This window comes from Haliaeetus leucocephalus, unplaced genomic scaffold (assembly GCF_000737465.1).
Source record: "Haliaeetus leucocephalus isolate CR32 unplaced genomic scaffold, Haliaeetus_leucocephalus-4.0 Scaffold1007, whole genome shotgun sequence".
NCBI lineage: Eukaryota > Metazoa > Chordata > Aves > Accipitriformes > Accipitridae > Haliaeetus > Haliaeetus leucocephalus.
The window spans coordinates 335853-350299 of NW_010973443.1; the positions used below are offsets into that span (position 1 = coordinate 335853).

The 14447-nt window shown below is 37.3% G+C and overlaps 1 protein-coding gene and 1 long non-coding RNA gene across 2 annotated transcripts in view; one reads left to right on the forward strand and one right to left on the reverse strand.

Annotated features, from left to right (window-relative positions):
* Window positions 1-3547, forward strand: part of LOC104842471 — a 33694-nt gene extending 30147 nt beyond the window's left edge. The window contains exon 3 of the long non-coding RNA XR_775453.1: window positions 3473-3547. This is a non-coding gene — a long non-coding RNA (uncharacterized LOC104842471). The remainder of the gene's footprint in view (window positions 1-3472) is intronic.
* On the reverse strand, window positions 804-14187 carry NAPG (N-ethylmaleimide-sensitive factor attachment protein, gamma). Its single transcript, XM_010584801.1, is given in 13 exon segments — window positions 804-3842; window positions 5048-5177; window positions 6675-6754; window positions 7250-7328; window positions 8476-8546; window positions 9272-9338; window positions 9470-9579; window positions 10045-10075; window positions 10650-10667; window positions 11271-11355; window positions 12516-12597; window positions 12599-12604; window positions 12677-14187. Coding segments are annotated over 13 exon segments (933 nt in total). The 5' UTR covers window positions 12701-14187; the 3' UTR covers window positions 804-3692.
* Between the last annotated feature and the right edge of the window lie 260 nt (window positions 14188-14447).

Below are 14447 nucleotides of genomic sequence, written 5' to 3' on the forward strand. Positions count from 1 at the left end.
GTTTGGTGCAAGAACCCTTCTCACGTCTCTGCAGCTCCCATTAACATTCTCAGTCCTTTCTGGATTTCAGCATATTCAGGTAAATCTTGGAGTATATTTGTGTATTCTTCCAGAAGACTGCTAGAGTTTGCTACACATTTAACTAGCCTAACTGTGGCAACAAGTGCTTTATCTCTATGGCAGATGTAAGAATCTGTATGTCCTCCCTCATTATTAGAAAGTCTTTTTTTAAACCATAACTATGCCTTGCATAATTAGCCAAGATAAGGAAGACCAAGGACTAGAGAATCAATTATTTCTATTTCTTGTTGTTAAAGTTGACAAATTCAGGTCTGACAATCACCCAATATAACAATTCTGTTTTCTGAATACAAGCCTTTGGGAAGTGAAGTGATAACAATGAACCATCAAGATGTTACAATCAGCAGAGAGGAAAAACACAAACATGCCTTTTATTCTGAGTGGATAGAATTGCCTAAGATGTGTCACCATCTCAAATAATGAAAGCTGGCAAAGGTACCAAAAGGTCAGTTAGAAAAACAAAAACCACAGGATAAATGAAATGGGCTGTAAGCCAATGTCTCGTGAATAAACCACAAAGATTGGACACCACTGACTTTCAACACTCAAACCTGAGCCAATAGGTTCCCATGACTTAGTCTTTGATCACATAATATACCTGCAACACTTGGTGACAAGACCTGCACAGTCACATACAAAATCTGCTTGAGATTAAACACAATATTCATTTTCAGATGGTGGTGCTCAGCAGAACCTATCAACAACAGGGAAAGCTAGCAAAAACGCATTAGTTTCATGTTTTATTTTTCATGTTGGTGAAACACACAGCCTCTTTTCAAGAAGCAGCATCTGTAGAGCTGTTACAAACACATTTTGTACTCTAATACACCACAGATTTGGAAAAAGAACAAATAAAGCACAGGTTTCACACTGCACTTGAGCATACTGGATCTTAAGTTACAGAGGATTTAGAAATCTTCTGAGTTTACATATACATTGCATTGGCCATCGCTCAGCCTTCATGCACAACTTATTTTTCTTACAGTCAACACTGGTTTTGGAAACTTTCTTGCTGTAAATGGTGTCTTCCACTTTAAATCACTGAAATATTTACATAATAAGTGTGCAAATTGCTTTGAAAGATAGACACAAACACTAACACATAATATACAGACAGCTTCTTCTATAGTTAAACGTTTACTAAAAGGCAGTTAACATTCCTATCACAATTTCATTGCCTAAAATAGGAGAATAAGTTATATAAAATAGACCTTCTTATTTTCAGACACTTCAATTTCTGCAGATTTGGTCTTTGCAGCAACATTGCAATTAAAGATTAAAATTCTACTCCTAAGATTCAGAGAAGCCCCTTTCAATTTAATGGCAGCTTAACATGTGTAGGTACAAGTTACTTTTGTCCCAGATTTTCCACACTTGGCACAAGGAAAAAAGCAAAAAGCTGGGGGAGTGGGAAGACAGTCTTGCACATCTATTTTTTTTTTTGGCAATATGAAAAATATGCTTTAAGAATCCAATGCATAAATTTCAATTTTTCTTTTAAGGGCCTGTTAGCATTACAAGCACAGTTTAAATAAAGTCTGCAAGTTCTTTCACAGAAGCACACAAGGCTCCCAATTTTTATTCTTATGCATGCCATCTTCTCAGATATGTACAATTGTTCACACACACAGTAGTAGACTCCTTGGGACCATTCAACAAAACTTATTTCAGAATCGGATGCAGCAGGAAATGCTTGAAGAAAATTACTTAGTGGTCCCAGTGCTCCTACATGTGTGGTTTTTTTCTACTTGTGATAAAGACTCTCCATAAAAAGTGCATGGTCACCTTCATGAACAAATCCAGAAGGCAGAAGTTAAGTAAACTAGAGTGAGTTGCTCCAATGGTGAAAACGGATGAGTTACAGGAAAGTCTTCAAAACTATCTTTCGTGTACACCTGTAATCATTCTCAGAGAGAAGCAACTCACTTCCTAAAATTTTGTTTAGACTATTTTATAGAAAACTTCTATATACATCATTATTAACAAAGGGAAATTAATCTGTCAGATAGTAAAAAACTACAGGTGTAGTCTCAAATAGCTTTAAAATGCAAGGTTATTACTACATAATACAAAGAGACAAAACTGTTTTTTGAACACCCATGAAATCAAATAGCGTGACTTTTACAGCAGCCCTACCTGCAAATTATGCTGTAGTTCATGCACCCATCACAATGCTACTGAATGCTATCCACCCCGAGGAAAGTGAGTTATTAGCCCTCTAAAAGCTTACCTTCATCACAACTATGTCTGACACACTGATGTCAGACATCACATATGTCAGACACATGGCTTGATATTTTTTAAGACATCCAATTCCTTAATATGGCAGAAACTGTACCAACTCTTAACACTGTGCTTTTGGTCTATTATTTATTGAACTTTGGGCATTACGTATCACACACAAATCCCTGCTGGATTCCAAATGATCTCACCCTAGTGCAGATTTTTATTAGATTCTTCTGAAGAAAGAGACCATAGGCATAACTTCTAGTGCTGTCAGCATTTAAGCATAAAATGGTCAAACACATTTAAGACACTACAGAAGCTTGCAAAACTAATGATGACTCGAAACCAAATAAAAATAGACAAGATGCATTAAAATTTGGTTACTTTGGATTCCAAGCTAGTTTGAAAAACGCCGTTTGTAAGAGAGCGCTGTTCTATGCTTTGAAAATATGAAAGAATAAAATGTCTTTGTAGTGTATTGATTAGTAAATAAACACCTAGAACACTCATTAACTCAAACATATTATTGAAATATTCCACCTAAGTTTTTGTTAAACATTGTCTTCAGAGCTTTATATTCAATGTACATTATCTGCTACTTTCCGTTTCTTTTTTGGTTATGGCATGCTTCAGACATCGCTAAGAAAGGTTGTCCACTCCTTCCATTCCCATGGTGTACATTACAAACACTATGCACACATTTATTTCCAAAGACTTCAGGTCAATAAAGTTCTTGAGATGAAGATGTGTGTATACTTTTAAGCTTGCAAGATAGCTTCAAACTAGTTGACTTAGTATTTTCCACACCCACATGGATACTGCTTGCAAAGAATAAGGTATTAAAATAATATTCTGCAGTGGAGTAAAAACATATTGAAAATAAACTGAATGCTCCCCCTAGTGCTTGTACTAGTGAAAAATCCTCCCTGGCACAGTCTGCCTTAAACCGTGTTAAACAGAAGATAAATAGCCAGATGCATGATGGTATATTTAACTCAGAAAACAAATCACAAACATATTCCTTGAACCAAAAAGTGTCAACTGTTGAAATCCAGCATTTAAAATTTTGTACCACTTCCCCTGCTACAGTGCTTCTGGGGTTTTGGTTTCTTTTAAACTGTGCTTTTAGTAAAAATTTCTCTCAAATTTTTCCCATCAACTGAAGGCAGGGCCCTGAGGAAGCTCCTACCAGGTCAGAAATGAAGTCCAAAGAAGTTTCAAGATGACAGGTACAATCATGCTTTTTCTCCTGTATTGTACCCAGAAGCTGCCAAATTCATATTAGCATTCCCATATCACAATTGCAATGAAGCTCTGGTAAATCTGGTACCTTTGGATACGCTCAACATCACAAATAAGTCAGATATTTAAGACTATGTCTGTAGCTAGCATAGTCCACCAGAATATTCATCCTCCTCCTCATCAGCATGAGAGCCCACGGCAGCTGGTCCTCTTGCTTTGTCTTGTGCAGCGTTGGGCGACTTCTTCTTGATTCCACCTCCCGGGACCACCAAGGTAAGACCAAGCTTGGCATACTGACAATAACAAGGCAAGTTTAATTTCTGTACTATCACTGAAGTAAAATCTTGTTGAATTACACTGCACAGAATTGACTGATGCTCACAATAAACAAGCAGGTAACATTCAGTCCAGAAAACACATTGATGCTGCTTTCAGAGTACATTTTTCCAGCTTAGAAAAAAAATGAACCAATGTTAGGCTTATTCCATCTCAAACACTCTGAAAATGGGATGCGAGATCTGTATTGATACTGCTTATTATAGAATAATTTGGCCACATCCTACAGCTTCTGTGGTTCAAGCTTTACTTAAAAATAATTTTTCAGTATGCAGCTATACATACATTATCTAGTAATAGTTCATGTAAGACATCTTACAAGTGTTTTTCAGTAAGACTAACACCTTAATTTTTAGTATTCGACATAGTAACAAGGCAAAATTAGTCAATACTGTTACAAAGTTTGGCATGGATGGATGTCTCCTTTACTTCACACATTTCCTATCCTTATACTTCCTACAATTTACAAGTACAATTGAGAGAAAGAGGGAGAGGAAGCGGGAGAGAAAGCGGGAGAGAAAGCGGGAGAGAAAGCGACCAGAGAAAGCGACCAGAGAAAGAGACCAGAGAAAGAGACCAGAGAAAGAGACCAGAGAAAGAGACCAGAGAAAGAGAACAAAAAGAACAAAAAGAAAAAGAAAAAAAAAGAAGGGGGGGCAGACAACACACAACCACTTAAAATTAAAAAAAAAAAAAAAAAAAATCTTTCACTAAGTAGTACCCTGCTGAGGAATAAGCACTGAAAAAACATTCAACAATGCCATCCTGTAGGCATCATATTCTGTAATGTTTACACACCCATATCAACGATATGGTATTTCTGAGATAAAGCATAAGCAGCAAACTATTCTGGCCCCTAAGGAACCAAGGAGAAGGGAACTGAATTTTGGTCAACTTGTCAAACTCAGCAAATCCATAACAAGTTGCTCTTTCACCTAAGCCTTCCCACCATCTGAAAGGAACAACAATGTGGGAATTTACATCGGCAGGCAGCAAAGTAAAAGAATACCTGATGTTCACAGGCACAGGGTAGGATGACAGGACAAATCACAGTAAATACATGGACCCTGCCCTTCTTATTTTCCTCTACTAGAAAAAAAATATCTCTCAACCTAACAAGCAAAAGCATTATTAAAAAAATCCATAGGAACTGCCTACTTACATCATTGTCCATGTATTTGAAGAGTGGCAAATTACAGACTTCAGAAACTTGATCCTGATCCTGCTGGTCATACCCTTCTAAAAGTTGCTCTAGCGCTGCACAGTCTTCACTTCCATTAAATCCTGGTATACTGAAGGAAATAAAGAGTTCATTTAGGGCGTTTCAGCAATCTACTTGACACTCAGCTATTCCATCTTTAAATGCTGCTGATCAATAGCAGAAGAGCAAGCAGCTTTTAAGAATCTGATGGACTGCTTATTCCACAAAACTGCCTATAACCATTTTGATTTCTCCAGGTACATGGATCATAACCATAAAATTAAACTTGCAGCAACATTAGTTTGCATGCTGAGAGTAAGACCACAATCATAGTCAAGACAGAAAGAGAGTATTAAATTTTTCAATTATTCCTGACCCGTCAATAAACAGTTCCTCTACTCTGCATGCAGAAAAATTCTGTAATGAGTTTCTATACATAAAATAGAAATTGAAGACTTGGAAAATATAAGCAAGATGTTTAAAGACTGATCTTGATTCTTCCTAGAAACAAAGTACAATTTAACTTACACATATGTTCAAGTCATTTCACTAAAAGCACAGTTTAAGAAAAATATGTTGTTTCAGTATTTTGTTACTGAAGTCCTAACAAAAGCTGAAACACAGAGTTGCTGGGAAAGCCTCTGGAACCAGGGTTAAACGCTAATCCAGGTTTTGATACCAGAATTTTCTCCTGGATGTGTAAAGAATGCCTTCTTCATTTCAATGTATTCAACTGGACTACTTTTCACTTCCTAAATTATCTTCCAGTTCAAACAACTATCTAAAAACAAAAAAAGTCACAAAAAGTAGAAATCCTGCTTTTCTTCTTCCGATGTATGACAAGGGCAAGATCTCCTAGACCAACATAACCAGAAATGTAGTAATTCACATGCTGCAAACTTTTCTTTAACAAAAACAGTTAAGATTAATCTTTCCTTCAATCTAATCACCATACTAGATAGTTTAATTGATTATACTGGGATGCTGCTATTGTGCATTTTGAGACTGCATTCCATATTTCGATCTTCAAACTGTAATAAAACATGGTAATGGCAAGTTAGAATTCAACTTTTTAAGGGCCTCCACACATGACATTGCGTAAAGATTCTGAAAAAAATAAAATTCAGGTAGCAACACCCAGAAATACCCACTTTTAATCCTGAACATTTGTTTACAATAGCTAATCCATCTCTGTTCCATTTGAAGAAAAGACACAGCCCAAAGGATATCAGTAAGGCAAGAATCCCAGCCATAACAATATTCTGCTCAGCTTTTAACAAGGTAAAAAAAAATAGGAAGACTTTCTAATTTCCATCTCATTTCACCAGTCACACATAACTACTTCTTTATGACTAACTTTTAATTTTAGGTTCATTAAGAAGAATCACCATGGTAATTACAGCTAAACCTGTTACAAGTGAAAAAAAATCCTGATAGCCATACACCAGGGAATGCTATTATTGTACTGTAAGTCAAGAGAAGTACAGGCTTAAAATTTCTTGACAGTGTTTCCATTACTCTTTCATAAGAATACATCTACATTAATGAAATATTCAGTTTAAAATTACAGGTCATGAAGTAGACTTACCTATAGCTTTCCCTCACACATCTTTCTGCAGCAACATAATCATTTCTGTGAAGATGAACTAAGACTTGAGCAATAGTTTTCTAAACAAAAACAAAAAAAACCAACCTGATGATTCTTTAGAAATTAACAGTTAAATATGAGAAAAATACTGGACTGCTAATATTTAGTGTGAAAAAGGTCACTATGATCCACGATAATTCTAAGATACTGACACAAGAGTCAGAATAACACAGTGAGAAAGTAGTAAGCCACACCCTCAGGAATTATCGCCTGTAATATTGTAATGAACTGTTGCACCAAGTAACAGTTTTGTGATTTGTTATTTTTGATAACACATCTTTATGTGTTTGTTGTTTTTGACAGCTCCTGTAGATAACAGTGTCTTATCTTCAACATTATAGTAGTGAAAAAAGCAGTTAGAGGCTGGGGAAACATGCACTATCACAAATTCTCATTATTTGGCAAGAAACATATCCCCATATCAAGAGGTACATATTGTCAGTCAGATGTCAGCTGTCAGGAGTTACGCAGAAACACTCAAAATGCACTGTCAGAAATTGTGTCTTAGAATTTACCTTATAGCATGTTGGATAATTTTCAATTTCCTTATAAATACTTTTTTCCTTTTGAAGAGACAATGCAGCCTCATCTAATCTAAAAAACCAAAAAAAGTTAGCAGTATCAGTGCCAGGAACACAGCATAATGAACATGAGGCTAATTACAAAGTGTTTAACTGAGACACTGCCAAGTCTACTGGAAAAAAAAGCAACACAACTAAAAATCAGCAGTACACCTTACTAACAGACTAGATGAAGAAATATATAGTCAGCAGTTCCTTTTGTATATGTGCAGGCTAAGAACATATCTTGTATTCATTCAGAGAAACCTCATTTTTCGTAACATTGTACAAGACGAATGCCTTGTTACGTACCCTAACAGATTTCTGTATGTCATGAGGTTACAATAAGCTATCACTGTCAGATATCCATGAACTTTCAATATTAAGTCACAGTAACTGCTTTTGAGTTTGAATACAATTTAATCATCATATTAAACTTCTAGAAGTTAGCAACAGCACGAGCTACAAAGCAGCAGAGCAACTGAGTCCTTCAGATGTCCTGAAGCTATGTTGACTTGCTTTGACAGAAAGACTTTCAAGATACTTTGTAAATTTCCTTTTCTGACTACAACTCTGCAGTGATAAAGTGTCTTAAAGGTAGAGTTAGAAACCCAGACAATTTCTTAAAGGAACTACATGTTTCAGTGAAGCAAGTCTATGCTGAACTGCAGGTCAAGTTTGGTGCTAGCAATTAACAATTAAAATAAATTCCCATTGAGACTCCAAAATACACTCTTCTTTAAGAAGTCCAGAATCAGACTGCTGCAAACAGATTTCTCTCCTCAGCTTAGCCACCTAATTCCCCTGTTTTATATTCCGCAGCTATAAAAGACTTTCAAGTACTTTCTACATATTAGTGCTGGAAGAAAAAGAAAAAAAATAATTCCTGAAGTAGTTTAAGAATTAATGAAAACTGGTGTATGTGCTTTCTAGCTGTTCAACAAACACAAAGGAAACAAAAACTTACAGCCCACATTCTCCCATCGCAGAACACAAAACAGGTGGTTCCTGGATGAACATGGCAATCCCACAGAAACCGGATTTTAGTTTGAAGTGTGTCTCAAAGTAAAATTAAGTAACAGTATATAAACCCAACAACAGCAAGAAAAAAAAACCACCAGTGAAAATCACTATTAAAGATTCAATTACATTTAAAAAACCAAGAAGGCATAAAGCTATACCTGCGTCCCCTGACTAGAAGTCTTGATGCCTTCCCTAGCATTTCTAATGCTTGCCGTAAACGTTCTTCATTCTAGAGAAGAACAAAAAGAATTCATGCATTCATATTTCATTTGCATAGAATTAAGACCACTAGACCTTAATCCAAGTATGTCATCTGTAACTTAGAACAACTGTTAATTATTGTATCAGCAGTTCACACACTCAAGGGAAACATGAAGAGTAATGGCGCACCCAAGTCCCACAGCCAACTCCTGTACGCATCTACAGAGCAAAGTAACATCAACGCAAACTTGCTCATCTGGAAGCACGTGGCAAGTGACGACAGAGAAGCACGCCAAAGGCAGTAGCAAAAAGGCAAATCACCTGCTCACAGGATGGGTAGACTATTAAGCAAATTCTTCTCTTCTGTGCCTTGAAGGATTTCTAACTATTTTAGGCTCCAGGACTCAACAGCAGCCATGTTGCCTACCCTCTGGACTGCCCAACAAGAGGCAGAAAAGTTGACAACATACAAAATTCAGATTCAGTCAAGTCCCAAACTGAGAAAAAGGCAAAGCAAACTGACTCCTAACTTTTGTAATCTCCCCCTCTGCAGCATAAGAAGCCCTCAGCCTCCTTACTCAGCCACTGATGTGAAAGGAAGGAAAAACTATTTGGAACGTAATCTTAGGCTTTGTCTTAACTTTATAGCTGACCCTAAACACCAATTCATTCATCTTTGTATACTTTCTGGGACTGGAAAGTTCTTTGCTGGTGGAAAAATGAAAAACAACAACCTAAAAACCCCCCACTTACTTCAAACACTGATGCTGCTTGCTGATAGAGCTGCACAGCCTTCTCTGGGCTCACGTTTTCTATTAACCTGTAATAAACATAAATCATTTCTCTTCAGATGAAATATTTTTTACCTAAAAGCATCAAAAAGACAAGAAAGAAAACCAAAGATATACCCATGCCCTGCATGCACCCTAGCCACCAATACCACAGACTTACTTTCCAGCCCGTTCCAGTGCAATAGCTGCTGTGTCTGGTGTCCCGTTCTCCAGGTACATCATACTGGCTTTCTCAATCAGCTGAACTGCTTCAGGGAGTCTCTGCATCTCCTGCAAAGCAACAGTCAGAGGGATGTGGCTGTCAGGAGTTGTGCTGATGTACAATGAAACAAATCAAAGCAAACTGTAATATCTTATTTATTAAGATTCTGATTTTTATTTACAAACTTGTAGAACCAGTGAAAGTTGACCACCAACTCCATCAAATTCACTTGTAAGTACCAAGCTTTCATGCAAGGCCTGAATTTGTGGTAGTTTAGAGAAGAAGCAGCACCACTCTTCTGTTACCCCCTAACACGAGGCACTCACCTTTTCTTCTACAAGAAGAAAACCTTTTTTTTTTCCCAAGTGTCACTTCCCTCATCTACCAAGGGTGTTAGTGACGACTACGAGTCAACAGAAAAATATCACTTCAATATGCAATGCACGTAAACATATATTTGTAAAATGGTCCCTTGCACAACATCCTTCATTATAAAATAGAACTTTTTATTAAAAACTGATAAATGAAAATACCTTTAACATCATGCCAGCTTGTTCATAAGCTCTGCAGAAAAAAAAATTTACAATTTAGTTAGATATGGTGTATTTCAGCAAGCTGTAGTTACACAGCAAAGTTAAGACGCATCAGCTATCACTTCACTGTTAATATTAAATGCTTTGAAGATATTTCAAGTGTTTTGTTTAATGAGACAGTGTATGTGTAACATTGTCTTCCACAAATTAAATACTTCAACCACGCTCCCCACTAAAAATCTATTCTCATGATCTGACCCACAGGCACTATTTGGATTATTTGTCATTAACAGCTTGCTTTGAAGTACTCTTTAATTAAAAATTTCTTTATAAGCTCAACAGTGTAGAATTTCAAAATTACAAAAAGTTAATCTAAAAAAAAACATTTGATATCAAAAGATGCTGAAGAATGTCAAAATCATCATTTCTTCAGATGGCCATTGCAGGTTTTCAGACTTCCTAGCCCACGCTTCCATTAAACTCATTTTGAAACAGCAAAATCACTTGAACCATACCATTTACTACAGCGAGATCAAAACGATAGTTCATGCTTGTACCATATGTCAGAAAATTTGTTTCAGATTACTCAGTGCTTCTATACTTACTTGGCAGCATGGAAGAGACTGGAAGTAATATTGTCAAAGTCAAGGACAAAAGCCACAAAAATATAATGCAGAAAAATTGTTAGTGTACAAAATCTTACAGAAGCACTAGTTTCAAAGCAAGGAATCCCATAAAGGCAAATCGAACCTACTATGTCTGTAGACAAGGCATCAAAAATAAATGCTTCTAAGGACAGAATAAACACAACATACCAAAGTATAACTGCATGTAAAGTTGTAAAAAGCACATTTATTTAAAATATGTTCCTGGTTACTAAATACTACTACAAGTACTGTAATAATGTCAGAGTTGCATTTAGTTTATAGTATCCATTTGTAGGTATTTAAAAAAAAAATATTAATTTCTGAAGCAGTACCTAGACATCTCAGGCACTGGTCAGCATCTTAACACTCCAGATGCTAATAGAAACGACACAGATTTTCTAACCAAAAGAGTTCTCCCACTCAGACCACACAGGAATATTCTTCTAATAGACAACTTTGTTACATTGACAAAATGTGCAAATATATTAAATACATCTTCTACCAACCCCCATTAACCCATTCTAAGTAGCAACTAGTCAGCTTCTTGGAAAAAAAGAGTATCAGTCAATGAAAAGATACGCTTTATTGTTTTCATGTGCCTCAGCTTCCCGTAAACAGGCTTCCCTTGCCTGGTCAAACTGCTTGGCATTCTTAAAAGCAACAGCTGCAAGAAATCAAATAAAGTTCTTATTTACAGCTTGCCATTTTCATTTTTTCACCACTTCTACTCAAGAATTTAGCCACCGAAAGATGCAAACAGATTCTTTAAATGAATAGTTACAACTTACCAAGCTCTTCCAAAAAATCCCATCACAGTCCTCCTTGCTTCATTAGTCACTTAGTTACCATTAAAAACATTTACTGTCAACAACATATCCATGCCATCACTGTACCACATTGTGCATAATGTGTTTAGCTGGATTTTGGAACTCACTCATTCTGTATTTTAATTACAGAACTGCAGGAATGCATAAGTTTACAGTTTTAATCATTAGAGGTTATATAAAATCAGTATGGCAGGAGTAGAAGTATATCATCAACAAAGCATACCTACAACAACTTCCTCAACATAACCACTTCAGGGCACAAATATGTATTTCTATCTCCATTAGACTGATAGGATATTAAAGTGGGATTTAAAATAAATTTCAATTTATAAATGCTCCAGTTGCTCTTCCAAGTTTGTATTTTTTTATTCAGGCTTAAATGAATGAATAGGCATGCCTAGAGTAAGAAGCCAAAAAAAATCACAATAAATTACTATTATCAAAACCAAGAAAATTGTTTAAGAGCAAAAAGGAATCAACTAGTAAGAATTTTATATTCAGTGTGACACTTACTGTGGAAGAAAAGGAGGAAAGAGATCTTACTATGCCTAAAAAAAAAAACACCTGGCAGCATCTCTCTATCATACTGAGACAGTCTTTGTCAGGACATACTTCATAAGATGATGAAAAAGCAAAGTTTTAAAACCAGCTCGAATATTTGTTGTTTTGTAGGTAAAGTCATGGGATTTGGGGGTGGACAAGTGAAAGAAGGAAAGCGTTTTTATTACATGTAGTAATATATACAAAGTAGAAGTTGTAAGCTTGGAAAAAAAAAAATTTGTTTTGACAACAGTTCCAGATGTCCAAGTACAATCTGAAATTTATTTTACAGTGCTACTAAGAGTATTTTGTTGTTGTTGTTTCATCTTCTTTTGTCTTCACAACAGTTTTACTTACACAGCAATGTACTGAAAATACATAAAATGTTATCAGGGATTAAGCTTAAAGAATACTTTGAAACCATAAAGTATATGGCCATATTTACAGTCATACATACCCGCCTTCCCATATTCAGTAGCTGCACTGTCATAATCTGGTTTCCACTTTAAGAATCCAGTTTTCAGACTAAAATGCAAGAAGAAAGGCCTATTAACAACTAGTAAAGATTTTATGTTTTACCTTCAAAGCACTTTAGATATATTTAAAACTTTAGTTTACCTCCAAAAAGGAGCAATTACCCATTTGCCAATACTATGGTGGCATCACTACTATAAAAATAAATGCCGGCATTGTTAGGAATTGCATCAAACACTGCAATGATCTCCCATAGTTACATGCATCGCCTCTAGCTGTCCCCAGACAGTCTACACAAGCCCAGCTCCTCAACAGTAAGAAGTCAACAGAACAAAAATACTTCCACCTACACCAACATGGTATCTCAAGATTTCTACTACCACAACACCTGGCAATATTTTTTGTTACACATCACAAAGTTTCCAGTGTTCCTCTACAGTAATTTTTTGCTGCTGAGAATTATCAAAGACTCTCCATCGCATACACAAATGAAAGAATTTAGTTACCAACACAAAGACAAAGCCTCATGTGTCATTTATACGTCTACAATAGATCATGACACTAAATGGTGCCACGCAGATACACATATAGGGAACAATACATTTCAAAACGAGGTGAGTCATCAGGCAACGCTGATTTCAATATCATGACTTCCTCACTTCTAAAACGAATATAAAAATTCCCATAACTTTAGAGTCCACTTCCATATTTGTTGCAGGCAGACACTTCAGATGCAATATACGCTTAGTTTGGAAAAACAGTTGTATATAGACTATGTTGGTTTTGTTGTCTTACTTGGATGAAAACCACAGTACGTAACTCTAAAGCAAGCCTTTATATTGTGTTATTTTTATCACAGGCAAAGTCTCAAATGCATCGAGCTGAAATACACAATGCTTTAATACACACACAACTTAAGATGTAGGTGCCTTTTACTTCAAATGCTTTCCAGGATAAGCTTAAAATGAATTCCACTGAAAGGCACTTTTGGTCAAGTAATTTGACTAAGATACTCTGGTACAGGCTTTTTTATTCTGAGGAGATCTCTCCTCTATCACAGTTCATACTTTTGATCCATGATTTCCAGATGGCCTGTCACTATTCTTACTAAAATTATAGCATCTCTGGATTAGTCAGCTGTATTACATCTATACTGTAGTCTGTGAAATTGAGACTTACAAGCAGAATGGCTATGTTCAGTGTTAAAATCCACATTAAAAGACTATCGTATGTAGATGTTAAAGCCTCTAAGCTAAATGTCAGCACAGGTCTTTGAGGCCATCTAAAAAGGAACAATCGCACATTTCTCATAGGCGGGAAGCAAACAAATACACACACACAGACACCCACCTCAGCAAGGTGAAGCTCTTTATTCACCACAATCCCCCCTAACTCTTTCCTCCCGCTTGCCTTTCTCCCACTAACTTAAGCAGAAGTGTCTCCCCTCCCCTTCCCCTTCGGGCCAGGGCAATAAAGGCTGCCTGGCCCTTGAGGAAACTGCCCAGGCCTCCAAGCCCTACAGCCTCGCCGACACGACTTCTCCGGTTTAGGGCCGCTTTATTCTCCCAGTTCGGGGCCGAAGGGTGCCCTTTAGCAGCCACCCCCCCTAGGGAGGGACCCCGAGGCAGAAGAGGGGCCAAGCGGCCACGTCCTCCGGCTCCCTCCGCACCTCCCTCCCCTTCCCCCGCGGTCACCTCGCCTGGCACCTGCCGCATCCCTCAGCCCCGCGCTTCGGCCTCCCCCCCGCGCCCCACCACTCCGCGCAGGGCGTCATGGGAGCTGTAGTTCGCCCGAGGCCTCCGCTCCCCGCACGGGCGCCGGAGAGAACTACAACTCCCAAGAACGCGCCGCCCCCGCCGCGGCCCCGGGGCGAGGAGGGGGTGCCGAGCCGCCGGGCGAAGCCTGCGGACGGCAG